A 20,421-nucleotide genomic window follows, 5' to 3' on the forward strand; every position below is an offset into this window, starting at 1 on the left:
CGCAGCAAACGTGAATATAAATAACCAGTGACCATAATAGTTCAATTCTCGCGAATGCCATCGGTTTTCTTTACCCTTTATTTTTATCCGTGTATCCTGTGACAGTTATTTTTAAGTATTACCTAAGTTTTAGTTATACTGAAATATTACTTATTATTGTTATAACTAATTGTGTTGTTTAATTATCTTTTGTGGATTTTAATCCTCATTCAATAATTATTGATGACAGGTGATTCAGGACTGCTAAATTTCCACACCACCCTAGGGTGGATTAGCACAGGCGCGTTTTTTTTTATAGTGGTATCGCCAGGAGCCATATTCCACTTATACTTACCTTGATGCCTGTTTCACAGCGACTTCGGCACCGTTCGACGGCACGTCGAGGGTGTTCGTCGGACCACGGACGTCTGGCCAGGATCGATATCGATAGTCAATTACTAACCCTGAGAGGTGCTTGCCGGGTGCATGCCGTCCATCGGTGAAGTAGGCATTCCACAATGCGTCGTCGATGGAAACGGCTTGATGGTTGTCTGTCTGCAGCGCCGGTACTTGTAGCTGGTCTAATCGTCGTAGTAACTATTCGTTCTGCTAGTCGGTTTCTTCAATTGCGATCCTTCTTGGCTGTTTTTTTCTTCTAGATGTTGAAGGCTTGAGTTGTCGAAGGAGACTGATCATTTTCGGCAAACGGACCGGTACTTATACCCAATACAGTGTCAATAAATTCTGTTTATTGTTTCGTAGTTACTCGATTTTGTGGTCAGATTAAAAAAAAAAAACATGTGTCAAAGATTATTATTAATAACTTACTTTCGTGGTGTAGAAGGAATTGTTTATATTTGAATGTTAAGACATGTGAATTTATGCGCTTTTATCTAATAAAAAATCAAATTAACTATCAATAATATTCTATTTCTAACTCTTATATTTTTTTTTACTTACCCATTTTTACACTTAGTTTACGAAAAGTTTTTGTTGTAATATCACTAATCTTTATCATCGATGCAAATAATAATAATAGTAATAATAATAGTAAAGAATTATTATTATCCATGGCAACGACGACGCTAGAAATGGATGCCGTGATTTCCATAATTCTGAATTTAATATAAATTTCCATTAAAAAGTTCACGCATTTTCATTTATAACTTAATTTCTAAACTTACGATTTTGATGATTTTTACAAAAGCATATTATACACAATATTTCTGATGTTTTGGAGTTAACTAGGAGCTAATTGATGTATTAGAAAATTAGTTATGTCTTATGTCGTTTAATAAATTTGTCTGTATTTTACACAATTTAAATGGACAACTCTTGAAAAAAAATATACTATACCGTCGTGCAGTTATTATTATTTATTTATTACTTAGCTCTCGCCACGACCGTGGCGCTGGATAATATTCTATTTCTAACTCTTATATCAAGCTTGTTTCGCAATTAATTTAAGAATTTAGACACTATTTTCGATTAAAATAAATTTTTCTCCTCACACAAAGATGATTAAAAATAAAGCTATACATTATTTGGGCATTATTAAGCTCACAGCTCACTGGCTCATTTATGGATCTTATTCCCTTGAAAATTATATATTCCTCCCTTGTTTGCTCTCATTTAGAATATTGTACTATTACGAAAGAAAAATCAAAAACTTAATTTTTAATTTTTAACAGCATTCTTAAATAAATTTATTTATACTGGTTGTTTTTTTTTTTTTTTTTTTGGTTTTTTTTTTTTTATTACAGACAATCATACAACTAAAACTCAAATAAAGTTAATGAAACTTTAAATATTGGTAGGGGTACTGTCTGTGTCTGTACTTAGTTTTTTTAAGTGAGCAACTGTACAATTTTTCCAGATAGGCGCTACTGATAGTCATTTAAATTATAGCCGGTTGAATAGGTACCCATATGACAATATTATGATCGAACTTTTTGGGAGTTACTTTAAGACATTGATTTATTTTTCGTCATAAAACCCCTTATTATATTATATTGTCTGTGATATCTTATTACCAAAAACTTTTTATTGGCGAGTATTTTTTTTATCGTTATTTATAACGAAATATAGTATTATATACATTTATTAATGTAGAAAGGAAAGAAAAACACAGTACTTCGAACCAACTTAATCCATGTAGCTATTGCTGGACTTTGCTGGTCCAACTATTCGCTATTTATCGCTTTTGTTTTTGTGCAACATAGGTATTATTTACTTATTTTTTTTTTCAGGTTATAGCTATACGCGATGTTTTCTTCTCACTGTGTGTGTATAATATACGTTTATGCGTGTGCGATTTCCACTTACATCGTAATATATATTCCCAAATGGAATAGATAAGATACAACGATTTACCTGTTTTCCAAAAATAAACATACATTTAATTTATCATGCATCCTATCCATCCCGATGATTTATTTTTGTTTGTTAAACTTCGAAACGCATTGCAAATTGGTTTTCCTTTCGAACGGTGCCTCAAAGCTCGAGAAAAATCCTCAGAGCGCAATAAATGATTGTATTTTTCCAATTTATTTACTACACAATTGGTGGATAAACGCATGTATGGCCAGGTCAGATTGTCGGATAACCAAAAATAAATACAAAATTATCACAGTTTTTTTATTTGCACACGCCTTGCTACTATATATTTTATAAATGTATATATTTATTTGTTTTGAACTTCACAAACTGTACCTATTACTACTAATAATGTTTAAATAGTATACTCGTTGTATCATTACTAAATGCTATTATACACACAGACAAGCGTTGAACAGGCAGCTTCACACAAATTGCATCGCCAATATAAAAAATGGGTTTCCATTATTCCATACGAGTATACGACTAACTAATTACGTCCCGATTATCTAAATTATTAATAAATTAATAATAATAACCAGTACGACTATTATATAATATAATATTATATACGGCGGTTAGTATGTGTTTCGATTGTGTATCGTTAACACTATCGTACGCTGTTCTGATTTCAAAAATTACCTATTAAAAATATGATATTATACAGCGTTGGATGTGTTGCAAAACAAAAAAAAACCACTAAGTCATGGATTAAGTTAAATAATAAAAATGAAATATTAGACGTACTAGTGAGGAGCATAACCGTACAAGTATTATTCTGTTGAAACATTAAATGGACAATGTTAAGCGATGATTTAAACACAAGGCAATAAACGATCTTGGTAATAAACCATCAAAACTAATTCAACGGGAAGTATCAAATGACGTATCAACATCGACAACGGACGCAATTAGTGTAGTCATATAAATTTTATCGGACGTAATTAGTAAAGTTGTAAGTATTATCAGGACTCAAATCGTACGAAAAAGATTTCTTGAGACGTAATTCGTTTGCTACGGGACAAGCAGTTCGTTTTATATTTTTAAATAAAAATTGTCTTACTCTCTCTCACTCACTCTAAAATCTCTCTAATCCATCGGATGTTCATCGTTGTAATATTTAAGTGAGGAATTTAACGTACAGATTCACACGTTGAATTTATATTCTCGAAAAATAAGCTGCACAGCGTGCGGGTTATATGCTTCGAGTTGGCAAAATAAATAAGCCGATTCAAGCAGTACCTACTTACCTAGATAAACGCATACAAATAATATTTATCTAGATAATATCTAGTTACCTACCTAATACTTATTTTATCTTAGCAAATAAATTACGGTCAATCTATAATAATTTTTTTATTTTTATTTATTTAATATCGATTTTAATTTGTATAATGCAATTCGTAAAATAAAATAGAAAAAAAATTATTATTTTTTAGTTTTGTAACATCTGATATAGCTGCAGTGAATAATATATAATACACTTTATATAGTACGATTTATTATTAAAAGGGCGTCGTATCCTCGTGTGTTTACTCTGTCTGAGTCTGTCTTACTAACGCGTAGCAAAGGGAAATTTTACGTTAAGAAGAATCCATTTTTCTGTTATTTTTAATATTTAATATTTTCTATGTTATTTTTTAATTTTTAACATTATGGTAAACCGAAGTATTGTCATATTTAAAGATGAGAATAATACCTAGAGCACGTAGTAGATTTTTTTTTAATAAATTGAAAATTTTTTAATTTTAAAACGATTATAATTTGCTTCAATAAATTCAAAATATTTAAAAACAAAAACTCACGGGAAGCCCAAGGATCCCCCGTTTAAGATCGTTTTAAATCGTACGATCAAATCGCTCAAGTATATTTATAAAAAAAATTAAGACCTAATCAGGTAATCAGGCGGTAGTAAAATAAATTCTTGTTGACGTGAAATTTTCAATGTTCTGCGTAAATAAGACGGTGATGTCAATAGAAATCCATTATTCACAATATCGCTCTTTGTTATTATTGTCTTCGCGTTCGGTATAAATACTACAAGAACGTGTAGGTAGGTATCTACGAAATAAAGAAATAAAAAGGCACGGCCGGGACAAAAGATTATAGTTTTCTGACCAATACTCTTAAGAAACTAAACCATAAAAACAATATACAAGATCAGCCCTCGCGTGCCCACACACGTACACCCACACACACACACATATTCGCGTGTGTGGAAAAAGGATAATTTTTTTCTTCGTGCGTTCGTTTCATCACCACCGCCGCGATCTGGCGGCGGCGTTTTTCAGGGGATATGCACTTTCGCTGTATCGATTCGCCGGCCGATATAGGCGCGCGGAGCTCGGAAAAGCGCTTCCTCGTCCGTGCCGCCGCCGACACCGTCACCGCGACGATGTACGACCGCGGACGGACGGGACGGCGAAAGAAGAACGCAAGCGACCTAAAACGGTTTTCGATGCATTGACCCAAACTGCAGTAAACTATTTCACATACTCGCGTGTGAAATATGTCAACACCGTCACATATTTCGTGTATAAACGGTGTCTCTATCGAGTATTGGACTTGCAAATAAAAAAAAAAAAAAAAACCGCAACTTTAAAGTCAACTGAAACGTAATAATAATAATAATAATAGCAATAATAATTTATGTCGAAACGAATAAAATATTTCTTTTAAAGCTCGTATTTATATTATAATCTCATCACACGAGTTCGTTTGTTATAATATATTATAATATAGAGTACCTACCTATAGACTATTGTACGAAAAGACAATGTTATATTATACTAATATTAGTTATGTAAATTAGGTATTGTAGTATTATTATTATTATTATTATATATAGGTACGTAAATATCTAATATCGTCATTCTGATTTCAATGATTTTTAAGATCGTCTGCCGATATTAATAGTATTGATTGATTTATGTTAAAACCGTTATTGAGTATTTACACCACGTGTTTTGATCCAGTTCAATTGTGTCACTAGCATAATATTATATTATTTTTTTCAAATTGACCTATAATGGTCATAGTGCTGTGATGTTAACAGTTGTAATGGTAGTGGTAATGGATAGATAAAGGCCTGTATAAGGAAGTGTATAAAGTTTGATATAGAATAGTGAAATCCAATTTTTCAATGAGCCTGCACCTGAAATTAGTAGGTACTTATATAATTCAATACAAACAGCAATCGTGCGTTGTTTATAATCAAGTGTATAAAACAAAAACGGTTACCGTTTAACGGAATGTTATATAAATCAGTAAATCATTTAAAATTAAAATATTAATAATATTACTAACTTTTTATTATTACCTTTATTAACCGTTAAAATTTTGAAGTTAATAATACCATGATTGGTATTGAAATCTTTATTATCTTAATAAGTAGGTACATACGTTTTACCAGTAAAGCCAATGTGAGATTGTTCAATGTACTTCAACCAAATAAAGTCGATTATGATATTTCAATTATCTTAACCGGTTTTGTAGTACATCATCTGTTCGTTTTCACTGGCCAAGTTTGATATAGACGAGTTATATTGGAAAATTTTGCTATACTCAGCCCGAGGCTTCGCACATAAGAGCGGCACGTGATACGCCTGTCCTGAGTTGACTTGGTATATTTATACTTGAGGCAACTTGTGCGTCATTCGAATATTTTCAATGAGAGAGTTAGTGCTCTTACATCTACTAAAAACCCTGGTGTCTTTCGACGTGTCAGATTAACTTCTCTCGAACGGCCCTCAAAGCCAGCACTTGAATAATGCATAGAAAAACCTTTTTTCAATCGGTAGTTATTTACTTAAACTGAAATAAGTAGGTACGTTGAAAATACCGTGAATTTGTAACATTGCAGCCTCTGATCAAAAAAGTAGTTTGTACATTGTATAATATTTTAATATATTATGCAAATATAAATACCTATAAACTATAAATAACAACAAATGTTTTGACGATGTTTAAAAAAAAAAACTCAGCTGCTATTAAAAATATCTAAAAAATATTTTTAAATAAACAATGAGTATAATTTCTATTATACTGAGTGAAATGGTAAGTACATCGGAATATCATCAAAACAAATTCTAATTTTAAAATGATAAAATTGACTTTTTTTTAAAACAGCTATCATAAATTTAATGAATTTTATTAATCTACCTATTTTAAAATCAAATATTTTAAATAAATTTATTTCAGGGCAGAAAATCCAGTAGGTAGGTCATCTAACGAACTTCCTCAAAGCTGCTAAGTGAAACGTAACAAATAAGTATAAAAATAGATACTATGATTCTATGAATATATATTTGTATGCACTTATGAATATTATGTATATCTAATGAAGGCTATTCACGCTTTGTTAATAATTATGAAAAAAAAACAATGAATAAATTACTTATACTAATCGAAAATGGCCTAAATAATTTGTATGTAGAAAATAAAAAAATACTATTGATCAACTCTATAATCTGTATTACAGGAATAAGCAATTGGCAATCCATACATTTTATCTAGCCAGTGCTACATTTTTAAATTACTTCATACAATTTTAGCGTTTATATAGATATGATTTTATGTTTTTTTCTTTTATGTACAATATGATTCTCAGATCTATTTGTCAACGTAAATTGATCGTTAGTCGTTACTTAATAACTATTATATTATATATTATCTAAATTATCTTGATCAAAAATTAAGTTGAGTATTCTTGAGATATTAATATTTTACTTTGATATAAAATGCGTTTAAATGAACTTAGAAATCAGGCTACCGTATACCTATTTATATAGCAATTAAATAATAACTTTAAATTAATTAATATTTATGGACTTGAAAAAATTAGATTGAATTTTAGTACAATTTTAACGACGAACGAAATGAAAATTATCAAAAGTATAACAATTGACGTATTGTTATTGAATTTTTTTTTTTATACATTTACAGTTTTTATGAGTGCATGTTATTATTAATTCGAAATAAAATAAAAAATTTTATAAATAAAATTTTTCAATTTTGAGAATACTATTACATCGCGCAACATCACTAACGTTAAAAAAATTGTAAAAAAACCATTATTTAAAGTTAGAGTTCTAACGAAATTAGCTAAAATCATGAAAATTTGCGAATTCTTTTGTAATTAAAAATGTATTAACTTTTTCATACTCATACCTCAGATTTAAGAATTGAAAACAACGTTAAATAATTACCTATTCTCATATAAATTATAAAAAAGTAGGTCAGGGCATTTCGGTGGTATGTGTTAGTCCATCGTCCCTTCGGTCCTCGGACAGGATAGTGTAATTGTACTGTAAGTATTCGATTTGAATGCAATATGATTGCATTCGATAAAAAATTATTCTGAGCTGACGAGGGGATCTTTTTTATTTAATTTTATTCATATCTACGGTGATAAACAAAGCCATAATTATTTTATATTACATAATTGTGAAGTTATACATATTTTCTCCTTTAACTGCTTTTATTTCGAGTATTATTTCGAAAATCGAAAAATAACTTCTCTAAAGTACCAGCTCAAGAACATTACCTTTCAGAAAATATGCTACATTTGTACTTTTGAGCAAGTTTAGGGGGAGAAAAAGTGTTTATAGAATAAAAAAGAATTAACATCATTGTAAAACCAATACGCATTCCTCACTCCGCTCAGAATCTAAAAAAAGTTATGTTTAGTAATTCCTCAACTATTTTTATGAACGTTTGGAGTTTAAATTTCGATAAACTCAGATTTTACCGCATCAATCAATTTTAATTTTTTGATGTAATTCTAAAAATATTAATTTTTGAAACTTTAAATAACTTACTGTTTTTTATTTTATAATTTTCTGTTTTTAATGACACTTTTAAAATATTTAAACTAAATTTAAGCTATTTATATTAAATGTTGCTTATAAACTTTGATCAAAATAATTGAAAATGTTGTACAACATTCCACATAATTTTTTTCAACAAATTACATGATAATATATTTTTTTGATATATTAAAGTATAGTAGGTTGGCTTAATTTCCTCTGAAAATATTACATTTATTATATTATTAGTATTTAATTACTATAACAATACATATTTATATCATATTATAATATGGTAACATCAACTTATATAATTCCAAATTTAATATTATCTTTCTATAAATACTAAGTACTCTTAAAAATAAGTTCACAGTATAAATAGATACTTAATATCTTAAAATAAATCAAAAATGTTATTGCGTATAGAAAAATTCATAATAATATAATATACATAGGTAAATGTTATAAGTCTCCACGAATAATGTTTTTTGATTTATAATAAAATAATTAACATGGTTATTCCTTATAATTTATAACCTACATAATTTCGTTCAAATTTAAACTTCTTCATGACTTCAAATGTCTACAAAAAATCATTGTATTTGTATATTTTTTTATTTTTTAATTCCAGTATGAAATATATATATAAAGAATATTGTATCACATTTTTAAAACTATTTATTTTTTACTATAAGAATATTAACAGTCTTTAATAAATATTGATATACAATAAATAAATTTGGTAGCAAAAGAGAACAGCAGCAGCATGAATGATGTGAGGAAAGTCGAGATATATATATTACTATAACTACATAGTGTGTGGTTCGGGAGAAGATTTATAGGGGAGGAAACTGAAAAGGTAATTCCTTTATATCTTGAGTGATTAGTGTAATCGGAAGAGAAGTGGGAGGATATCCACGCCAAGCTCCTTACCTACGTTTGCATTATAATATTGTTTTCAATATTCGTTTTGGTTTGAACATTTTTTTAAAAAGTATTTGAGTTTCGGTGTAAACGACGCTTAAGATTTTTGTATGTATTGCATTCACAGTAACTAGAGGTGTGGTTGCCTCCGTAAAGTTACAAATTTAAGGTTTGTATCAAAAGTACTCAAATGATATCCTACGCAACTAACATATCTTGGAGTGGACACAGTTAGCTTTTTGAATGGCCGCGTAGTATTGACAATTTATGCATTGAATAAACTCACGTTGTTTGTAAGGTTTTTTGATAGATATTTTCGTATGGAATACATTTTTTAGGTAAAATTTGTTGTAATTTCCGCAGGATTGAGATCGATGAAAAATACCAGTAGTAATTGTTTTAAGGCGTTCTGTGTAAAACATATTATTTACATTGCGAACTCTGAAGCAGATTTGAGTACCTATACCTAATGGCTATGCGCCTACGCTGATATCGGAAGTTGTTATGGATGGATGTAGACTTTGTACTACGAAAGCTTTGGAAGTTTTTAATTGGACTTCAGAAAAGCCATTTTGATCCAAGTCCATATCGGAATCATTTCCGAATGCATCACTTAAGTCACTCTGTATACAATTCATAAGAGGATTGTTTCATAACGAGTTCGGCTTTGTATACATTTTAGATAGTTAGCTAATATCAAATAATATGAACCGATCTATGGACCGGCTGGACGCTAGGCCAACGAGATTAGAGTAATAAAGCGTGTTTTGCATAGATATATACAACATTAGGTATTGTGTATAACTATGATGTTTTGTCGATAAGCGTAATGTGCTTAATTTGATATTTTGATAATACCTACGGGAACACAATTATGTAGGTAACGATTAAATTACTAAGGAATAATTATATTTACCTATGTTTTCCTCTTTTAAGACTAATGATGGTTAGATTTGAGGAGTTTCTAACTAAGATAGTGTAAGCATATATTCTTAACGACGTTTACGATAATACATAGGTACCCAGGGGTGAATTTAGAAATATCAAATAGGGGGAAGGCTAATTCATATTACAGAAAGACAAAATGTATAATTGTAGTAAATACATAGGTATATATGAAATACATTATTAAATATTAATTATAATATATTTTAAAATAATATCTAAAAGGAAGGAAAAATTAATAAATTCATTACGTCTTTTGAAAAATCTTCTATTGTTATTCCTCTGTTTCTGCCGAAAAAATTTATTTATAACATCATTATTGAAGCCGATGGGTATTTCTTAATGTACATTCAGTAGATACTGCTAACCCATTTAGCCTGTCTTCTGTCATAGAAAACCTCTTGTAATTTTTCAGTCGTTTTAGGGAAGCTAATGATCTTTCAGCTGCTGCTGATGTTAATGTAATTCAGTAATTTAAAAAAATCTGTAGTAATATTTTAATGTTTGGGTAAAATACCTCACAATGTATCAGTGTTTCAACAGCAATTTGGGTTTTTGGATTTTCTGTGTTAGCCCATTTCTTCTTTCAGAGTTCTAATTCAGCTTGTATGTCCAAGTCAGAATTGATTATTGGTCGAACAGCAGCATTTAATATACCTTTAACATGTCCAAAGGGGAGGCTAAGGCTCCTTAGCCCCCTTCTCCTTGAACCCGCAACATAAGGCTGTAGTTTTTGTAAAAACAGTTAAACAAAATAAGCACAATATTATGGTAACCTATATGCACATTGCACATGTACTACGAATCACAAACGAGACATTGCTGAACTGATTTTCAAACCTTAGCTTTAGCTATAAAAATAAAAATATTTTATAAATTCTTTACCACAAAATATTTATAGTTGATAATTTTCGTGATTTTAACAAATGTTATTAAAATTGTATACATATTAAATATTATATAAAAACATTTTATAATGGATCTCATGCTAAATTTTCTAGAATTTTGAGCCATCAAAATATTTGTTTAGTGATATTTATAGAAAAAAATTGTCTATAAATAGCTCATTTTGAAATTTTTACCATTTATAAGAAATAATAATAAATAATAATATATGTATAAACATTTGGTGAACATTTTTAGTATCTTCGTTTTTGAATTGCCATAAAAAATCTTTTTAAGAGAAATAGTTATTATTGTCAGTGATACGTAATATTATGAAAATTTGAACTTTAAACAGTTATAAAAGTTAATTTATTTACATGACTTTAAGGTAGACATTTTTTTTTATAAGGTTGCTACACATAAAATGAAAAGTATTAAATTTTCAAAACTTAGGTATAAACAGAACACTTTTTATCAATCTTTTGTTACAAAATAATTTATTATTTTCGAAATTTTGTCAAAATTCTAACTTTTTTTAAAAAATGTCAGTAATATATTGTTTTTTTTTTCCAATTATTTTAAAAAATACTAGTAACTCTAAATTTTGACTACTCTAAAATACAAATTGGAACCAATCACTATCCACTCTCAAAGTTGAAAAATTGAACGACTTTTTAGACTACTTAATGTAATACACAAAAAAATAAATTAATAAATTAAATAAAAACATATAATCATTGTAAAATCATGAATACATTCATCACTTCGATCAGTTCGATCAAAATCTGGAATAATAAATCAAAAGTGATATAACTAATTCTATATAATACCATAGAGTATACCAAACAAGTTTTTAACTTGACCTGCATGACTAAATAAAAAAAATATGTAAAAGTCATAAACATCCTAACCTTATTAAGATATAGGTGTTCAAAGTCCAAAGATCAGAGTGCATATTTTAGTGGACCAATGGCAATATATTTTAGTAAAAAAAACCATAGCCTGACAGCCACTTCTCAATAAATTCTCAACTAAACTTTAATTACTTATAAATAATACCTAACTAAATAACTAGGTACCACTTACTAAATTAAAATTCCATTCTATACATTTATATTCTCAGAGATTAGAAATAAAGAATGTTGTTATTCAAAGATATCTAGATTATTTTTAAATGTTTGTTTATTATAATATAAATCTCTAAATAAACTTCATAATTAGATAGTTAAATGTAAAATGATTGATTATAAATTATAATTTAAATAACTTCGTAGGATTTAGATCTATTAATACTTAATTACTGCTTCAATAATTTTTCCATAAACATTATCTGAAATAACTAAATTTTTGGAATTATAAAACTGAGCTTAATCAAGATGATAATAGCTCAAGAGAAAAAATATTCACAATAATAACAAGTACTTTAATAATACCATACAATTATTTATTCTCAAAAATATCTAAACACAGGTATTGCAGTATTGCACAATGAAACAAAGCGTGTCCAAGTTTGGTAATACAATACCCATTTTCAAGTTAACACAAATTTAATTACAGAGTATCCATAAGAATTTAATAATTTAAAACAATGGGATCATTAACATATTGTTCCACAGTTTAAATTTATAAACTCTTGTAGATGACAACCAAGGCAGTTAGAAGAGAATATTATTAGGTATTTGGTTAAAAACAAAAAAACCCAATTCAAAGTTTTCCTCAATATACAAAATGTTTTTTAGAGAAAATTTACATTTTATTAATTTTAAATATTATAATGTTTGAATAGGTTGTTAGTTCCTATCACAATATTCTATTTTCTTTACAACCCTGGGGATACTCTGTAAATATATTTTAAAAAGAGTATACATTTCAAATCAATTATTATTATCAAAAAATGACTTACGATTATATAATGTAAAATAAATAATATTATATTTATGTATAAAATAAATAGTTCCAATTCCCTCAAAATAAATATTTAAAATTATTCTTTGAAAATTGTGCAGTCCATGCTAAAGCAGGCATTAACCTAATAATTATAGTGAACAGAGTGATTTTTTTTTTAAATAATTAAAAGTGTTAAATATTTAACTGGAACACAGAGTAGCCAATAAAACTAAAATATTAGTTTAAATATGTACCTATCATCGGTTCAAACCCAGCCACAGGTGGCATCTCTCTATAAGAAGGCGCTCTTGAGAAAGAAACCATTCCTCTTAAATAGAGCCAGGCAGAAACCTAGGAGTGCCCAATAAAAATGTTGGCAATCAGGCAACCTAATTAGACTTTTAGACGTACTCTCATGTACTTATATTAAAAATAAAATATTTTATTTGACTAACTATACAAGTTTGAAGTGATAAAATGTATAAAAATGAATGAGTCATTATTTCATTTTAGTGTTAACTACTAATTTTGTCATCTTAAATATTAAATAAAAAAATCCATCATAAAGAAGTGAACACTTGGTAAGGGACTCAAAAATATGGCATTTGAAATAAAGATGTATTATAAATTATAATCAAGTCATAACAATGATAATTACAGAAACAATAATAAATTTTTTAAAGAATAAAAAATATTAAAAATAATGTTAATAAAATTAATACATGCTTTGGTACATGTTGATAGGAAAAACAAAAGCACATGTCTTTTCATGTGCAGTTAACATTGCTCTACATACAAAACCACTACCACAAGTACATACATAAGGTCTTGCTCCAGTGTGTTTTCTATAATGAATTACGTAAGAAGACCGCTGTGAAAATGTCTTACCACACTGATCACATTGGTATGGCTTTTCACCAGTATGAGTTCTGAGATGTAATACTAATGTACATTGTTTTGCAAAACCTTTACCACAGAAACTACATACGTTTGGTTTCTCTCCAGTATGTAATCGTTTGTGCAACTTCAAATGTTCTCTGCTAGACAATTCTTTGCCACATATGTCACACAGACAAGACATGGCCCTTTTATGTGTTCGGCGGTGTAAAGCAAGTGAACTACGATCATCAAATTTTCGCCCACATTGAGTACACACATATGATACTGTGTCCCCATGTATAAGGCGCATATGCGTTGCCAAGTATCGAGATAATGAAAATGATTTTTTACATGACTCACATTTAAATGGCTTATCACCAGTGTGCTTATTTTTATGTTCATTTAGTGAACTTTCTGTAATAAAATTCTTATTGCATTCTGAACATGTATACTTAGACTGCTTTAAATGACGTTTTTGATGACGGTACATAGAAGATCGATGCTGTGTTGTATAACCACATGACTCACATGAAATAGTAGGAGGTTCATTATTATGGTTTAAAACATGAGTGTTAAATGCCAAAAGATTTTGAAATGTACGATCACAGATTTCACATACATGCAGGGGTTTATCTTGTTTTTCTGTCAAACTCTCAGAGGGTTCATCCCCAGATTTATTCTGATCTTCATTCTTTTCTGCATTCTCAGCATGAGTAGTTTTCTTAGGAGATTTAACAGGCAAACGTTTACAAGGTCCAGACTTTCTTTTGCTTGGTCTAAAATAAATCATAATATATTAATAACAAAAATTAAGTGTGGTTAATTGATCTTACCTTCTAACAGTAGGTGTCTCTACATCGCAATCACTTTGTGGCTGGTTCTGAAATATTTAACATATTACATTGTTTAACATTAATATGATCAGGCATAATACAAATGACTCATTAGTCATTTCAATTGTTAAAAAGTGAAAACTCAATACATTGGAAGAAAATTACAAGATAAAATAAACAATAAAGATCATGTACCTATGTATTTGTATGATCTAAGACTATTACCATTTGATCTAAGATGCCACGAAAATGATTTTCAGTCTCTTGAATGCACATAAAGAAATTATAAGTTTCCAATAGTTTTCTATGACAACCGTTACATATCATTTTTGGGAATGGATCTTCTTCTGAAAACTAATCAAGCAATGGATATCGATAAAAATTGATAATAATAATATGAAATTACAATAATTTATAATTACTGTAATTAATAATAATTATCATCTATCTTTTTAATATTATTATCGCTTACTTTATTTGGTAAACACATATTTATTTTCTCAGCCAGCCCATCAGGGTCTTCGACTATGGGCGTTTTTGCATCGTCTTCCGTCAGACAATATCGACAAAAGCCAGATAGGTCCATTGCAACGATGACTATGAAACGTAAACAACGATAATTAAACACGAACGAACACGAACTTCCATACGAATTTGATCAATTAATTTTTAAAAGTGAAAGAAAATTGATGGGCAACTAGGTATAATATGTATGAATGTGTAATATATATTATATTATTTCGTCAATATTATTTCGTATTATCATAACCACAGACCATTCACAACAGATAACATCAGCTTTCGGTTAACCATTCTAACCTCAAACATTTGTTTTGTCCAAAAACGCCCTTTTTTTCTGTGTACTTGGCATTTTTGAAATTTTTTAACTTAAAACAATATCGACGTTTTCCATAAGATCTACAACAAATACATAATATATGTAATATGTAATATGTATATATATATTTATGATCTCAATGTTATGCTGAATACCATTTGACAAACTGTTCTCCGTTGTATCTTGTAACCCACTACGAATTTTTGGCCTCGGCCTTGTAATGGACTCTGACACCAATCTGAAAGTAATTGTTGCTATAACGTTCTCGTGTGTACGCCATCCAATAATTTTCATGAATTATTATTTAAATTGCGATTAATTTTGTTTTAGAATTGACTCAAACAAATATAAAATAACGTAATGCACGAAAACGCAACAACAAAAGTAGCTGTTACTACTTCTGTAACACCTGTACACGGTCGTCCGGAATTTAGCAAACACAGAAATAGCAACCACCAAAGGAACCTTAGCCTTGACTTTCGGTATGATGTTACTTGCTTAATTACCTTAAGTCTTAAGTAATATTTGTTTTTACCCTCTATTTGGTCATATTTCTCTTGTGTCATCTGAATAAAAAAAAAAAAACTATTTTACTATAGTTATATTATGTTAAATTCTCTTCATAATTTTAAAAAACTGTTATTGGTATTTACTTAATGATTAACTATTCAAAATAAAATATTTAATACTTTATTTTCTATTATTAATCTAATAATTTTAAATTGTTAGTATTTTTGTTTAATTAAATGTTAAGTAAAGCTTAGTTATAATATAAATTACAAATTTTAAACCACAATTTGGTGTTTAGGTAATACACTTCAGTTGCACAATATTCTAGAACTATAGTATAACTAGGTTATTATAAAATAAAAAATCTAAATGAACGATTTTTACTGGAGTTTTTTTTTCCAATTTATATGCGTGTTATTATTAATTTTATTAAATGTAAAGGTCAATGGGTATTGTATTACCACCTATAAATCATCCATCACACCACCGAAACCGTAGTTTGGATTCTGCGCTTACTAAAATACCAGAGGTAGATGTGATACCAAGTCCTGAGTGTCCTGAACCAATATGTGCACCAATGTCTGACCCAAATATACATTCAGATGATTCGGGTATCGGGAGGTAATTACTGTTTACATGTAAAAATTAAAACAAATAATAATTTGTCATATAGTTATAAATTATTATAGCTCAGAGATGACGAGCAGCTGCAGTAGAGAAAGTCTTAGCTGTTCAGAACCCAGCCCTTCGAAACAGGGAAGTTACGATGCTCAGACATTTGACAAAGTTTCTAAAAGCTTTCTGCTCAGACTGATAGAGTCCAAGCTGTTTGATATGCCAATGGCTATTATGTACCTTTTTAATTCAAAAGAGCCTGGTGTCCAACGGTATATAGGTAATATACTTGTTTTATTCAAGTAAAATTATAAATTATTCAAATATAATATGTTTATAATGGTAATGATTTTAATTAATTTTCAGGTGATAAATTATTTAGTTTTGATGACAATTCAGTAGATTTTTTCTTGCCACAACTAATTAGTATGTACATACAAATGGATGATATTGCAGAAGCTATAGATCCATATTTAGTACATAGGTATGTTAAAATTTATCAATTATAATAATACCTACCAAAAATACTAATTAATTTGATTAATAACAATTTTAGGTGTCGTAAATCTTGTGATTTTTCTATAAAATGTGCATGGTTATTAAATGCCTTCCATGATTTAAATTCTGAATCAAAATCTCGTGGCGGTCAATTAATCAGTACAATTCTCAACGAACATTACAAACAAGGACCAAGTGAACCAACCACCTTAGACTCGTTCAACCTATTAACAAAAAAGACTCATTGTCGGTCTAGATCTGACAGCTCAATGGTCAATTTAAATGGAATTCAAATAGGTAAGATTTAATTGTACAGTAACACCATTTACAATTTAAAACTACTTTTTAATAGTTTTAACCTTTGTATGGCAAATTTATTTATAATTTATATTCATTATTATTTAGTGCGAGAACGAAATTTTTTAGGAGATTTAAGTTCTGGTATGGCATTTGATAATAAATGCAGCTGCACTGAACAAATAGCTGAATGTCATTGTGGTGTAAGTTAAACAACAAAATTACATTAAAAATTAAAAATTAAATTGCATATATTTAAACTTTTCAAATATTTCTACAGGCTCCAAGAATGTGTTCTGAAGTAGAATTTATCAAATGTTTAACAACACTAGGCCGTGATTTGGCCAAACAACCAACTAGAGAAGCAAGAACTACTTATCTCTATAGCCAATTAAGTTTAATTAATAAGAATTTACCAGCTAAAGTTTGGATACCATTGTACAACTGTAATCATCATATATTATCAATTCCTCCACGTGTAGCAGCTGTTTTGAATTCTAAAGATAAGGTAAATTATTCCTGTCTTTGATATTTATGTAATATTTTAGTGGTAATCTGAACAAATAACTAAAAATTTCAATTGCCACTCAAATACAATTAATTATAATTGTACACATAAGCAGATAATTGATCACATTCCTGAGGGGTGCTTAACATTTTTGTTTTATCCATGTAAACACCTATTTTTAGACGCTTTAACCACATCTAGTGCGGCTTGATTACCTTTTTGGGGGTCTTAGCCCCCTCCCCCAATACCCGCCTATGATTGATCATCCTGTTTCCAAAAATAATGTTATAACATAGTTTTAGAATTTTGGAATTCATAATTTCTAGTAGTTTTCATTTTTTTTTCAATTAACATATTAAATAAATATTAATAAAATTATTACTTTATGCTTAGGCTCCATTTATTATTTATGTGGAAGTAGCAGAGGTAGAAGATGCCGAACGGTCTCCCTTGACTACCCGGGTATCAAATCTTCGTCAAACCCGTAGTGAAGAAAATCTCACTCGATGCGAGTCCCAAGACCCTAAACCAGAAATAAACAATCAAAACATGTTTATTGTAGCTGGTGACATAAGACGTCGCCTCACCGTTTCTACTGATATTAAAAGTTCTTCACCTACAGATCCCGAAGACCCTTCTGCTGCTGCCCTTAAAGAACTTTGGTCAGAGAAAGAAAAACGTGTCAGGGAAGTATCTCCATATGGTGGTCTATCCAACTGGAAACTGTTACCCGTTATTGTTAAGACAGGTGATGATTTGAGACAAGAACTTCTCGCTTCTCAATTATTACTAACGTTGCACAGTATATGGATGTCAGAATTAGTACCATTAAAAGTTTTTCCTTATAAAATTTTATGTTTATCAAATGATGCTGGTTTAATAGAACCAGTATTAAATACTATTTCTTTGCACCAGATCAAAAAACAAAGTAAAAATTCATTATCGGCATACTTTGAAGATGAATTTAAAGAAAATACTTTGGCAAAAGCACGGAAAAATTTTATTGAAAGTTGTGCTGCCTATTCTCTTGTTTGTTATTTGATCCAAGTAAAAGACAGACATAATGGAAATATACTTCTTGATAATCAGGGTAATCTTATACATATTGATTTTGGATTCATATTATCTGCATCTCCTAAAAATCTCGGATTTGAAAGTTCACCCTTCAAATTAACTTCAGAAATGGTTGATGTGATGGGTGGACTTGATTCAGATGGTTTCAAATACTTCAAGCTACTAATACTTCGTGGTTTAATTGCTTCACGTAAACATATGGATCGAGTATTGTCTGTCGTTCAAATCATGCAATCTGCTAGTATGAAATATTTTTATCAGCTAAAGACTATGACCAAACGTCAAACAATGTTACATTAATTTTATTTTTTTGTTTTACAGATTCACAATTACCTTGTTTTAGAGCTGGAGCAACAGCTGTAATTGGATCTTTGAAATGTCGTTTCCATTTAAATCTAACGGAATCTCAACTGATATCGCTTGTCGATAACATGGTCGAGTCTTCGTTGCATTCAATCACGACCAAGTTGTATGACGGTTTTCAATACTATACAAATGGCATACTGTGATTTTTACACTACACGTTACTTGGAATACACAAAACATTATGTACAAAATCTCCTACATAGTAATTTATATAATTGGCAAATGCTACTTCCAAGTGCGTTTTTTAATAATTGGATGAAAATGATAAATGTTTTGCTCACTAAACCTGGTCAATGAAATACTGTCAATGTTACCTAATATTAATGTTAAAAAATTCCTTTATTCTTTATCCTAAGAAAAATATCAAATTTATTGTAAGTAAACAAATTCCTTTGTATATAATATATATAATATATATACAACCAAAAACACACAAATACTGTATTTGTACTATATCATTATGTTATAACAAATTGTAATTAATTTGTAAATTATTTTTTTTAAACAAATAAATGAAAAACTATTAATTAAATATCTATTAAAACGTTAATTCTTACCTCGAAATGAAAGTGTGTCACCTGTTGTTTCTATGCAGAAATGGGAAAGTTACGAGTTGTTAATAGTTATTTTTCTAAAATAATAATAACATTGCTATTAACCAAAATTTGTGTATGTGGACAGTTTTTAAGAGAAATGTATTGTCACAACCAATGACAAGGACTTAAAGTTTTGGTACTAAAAAAGTTACTCTAAGCAATTCAAAAAAAAAAAATATGCACTTTAAATAATGTACTTTAGTATATGTAATGATATATTTGAAACTAATGCAATTGTGCCATAAGACTTAATAGATAATTATTTCATAGAATACCATAAAAAATGTATTAAAAATAAAAAGTATAATTTAAAATAATTACTCGCTGTTTTGGCACACCAAAAAATATTTTTTACAATGGCACTGACTTAAAGACCATTAGCCTTACCATATAAATGTAACTTGTGTACTATATCTGCTAACTTTGATACTCCTTACTCAAGCAATTTATTACTGTGTTTTATCAATTACCTCTCATTCTTTGTGCTTAGATTTTCAAAATATGTTAACATTGAGATTTTGTATAAATATTTAGAGGGTATAGCCAAGTGTGTTAGTCTTCTTATTTACACATAACATGACAAATGTATTTTCAAGAGTTTTAA

General features: G+C 29.0%; 2 protein-coding genes across 6 annotated transcripts; one reads left to right on the forward strand and one right to left on the reverse strand.

The window, feature by feature from the left end:
- The first annotated feature begins 638 nt into the window (after positions 1–638).
- On the forward strand, positions 639–19,753 carry LOC114123961 (phosphatidylinositol 4-kinase beta). Of its 5 annotated transcripts, none has more exons than XM_027987125.2 (10): positions 639–692; positions 15,684–15,835; positions 16,305–16,484; positions 16,553–16,758; positions 16,845–16,962; positions 17,035–17,273; positions 17,382–17,476; positions 17,554–17,781; positions 18,175–19,096; positions 19,177–19,753. In XM_027987125.2, exons 2-10 carry the CDS (start codon positions 15,714–15,716, stop codon positions 19,362–19,364), a joined length of 2,298 nt encoding a protein of 765 aa, XP_027842926.2. In that variant the 5' UTR covers positions 639–692; positions 15,684–15,713; the 3' UTR covers positions 19,365–19,753. The 5 variants fall into 5 exon arrangements, with proteins under 5 accessions (XP_027842926.2, XP_027842941.2, XP_027842933.2 ...); XM_027987140.2 differs by lacking the exon at positions 639–692 and adding an exon at positions 15,398–15,624; XM_027987132.2 differs by lacking the exon at positions 639–692 and adding an exon at positions 15,398–15,620.
- On the reverse strand, positions 13,401–15,251 carry LOC114123996 (zinc finger protein 664-like). Its single transcript, XM_027987155.2, has 4 exons — positions 14,988–15,251; positions 14,741–14,869; positions 14,516–14,562; positions 13,401–14,458 (listed from the first exon to the last, which is right to left on the reverse strand). Exons 1-4 carry the CDS (start codon positions 15,099–15,101, stop codon positions 13,519–13,521), a joined length of 1,230 nt encoding a protein of 409 aa, XP_027842956.1. The 5' UTR covers positions 15,102–15,251; the 3' UTR covers positions 13,401–13,518.
- Positions 19,754–20,421: the final 668 nt, after the last annotated feature.

Source organism: Aphis gossypii, chromosome 1 (genome assembly GCF_020184175.1).
Source record: "Aphis gossypii isolate Hap1 chromosome 1, ASM2018417v2, whole genome shotgun sequence".
In the NCBI taxonomy this organism is placed as follows: Eukaryota; Metazoa; Arthropoda; class Insecta; order Hemiptera; family Aphididae; genus Aphis; species Aphis gossypii.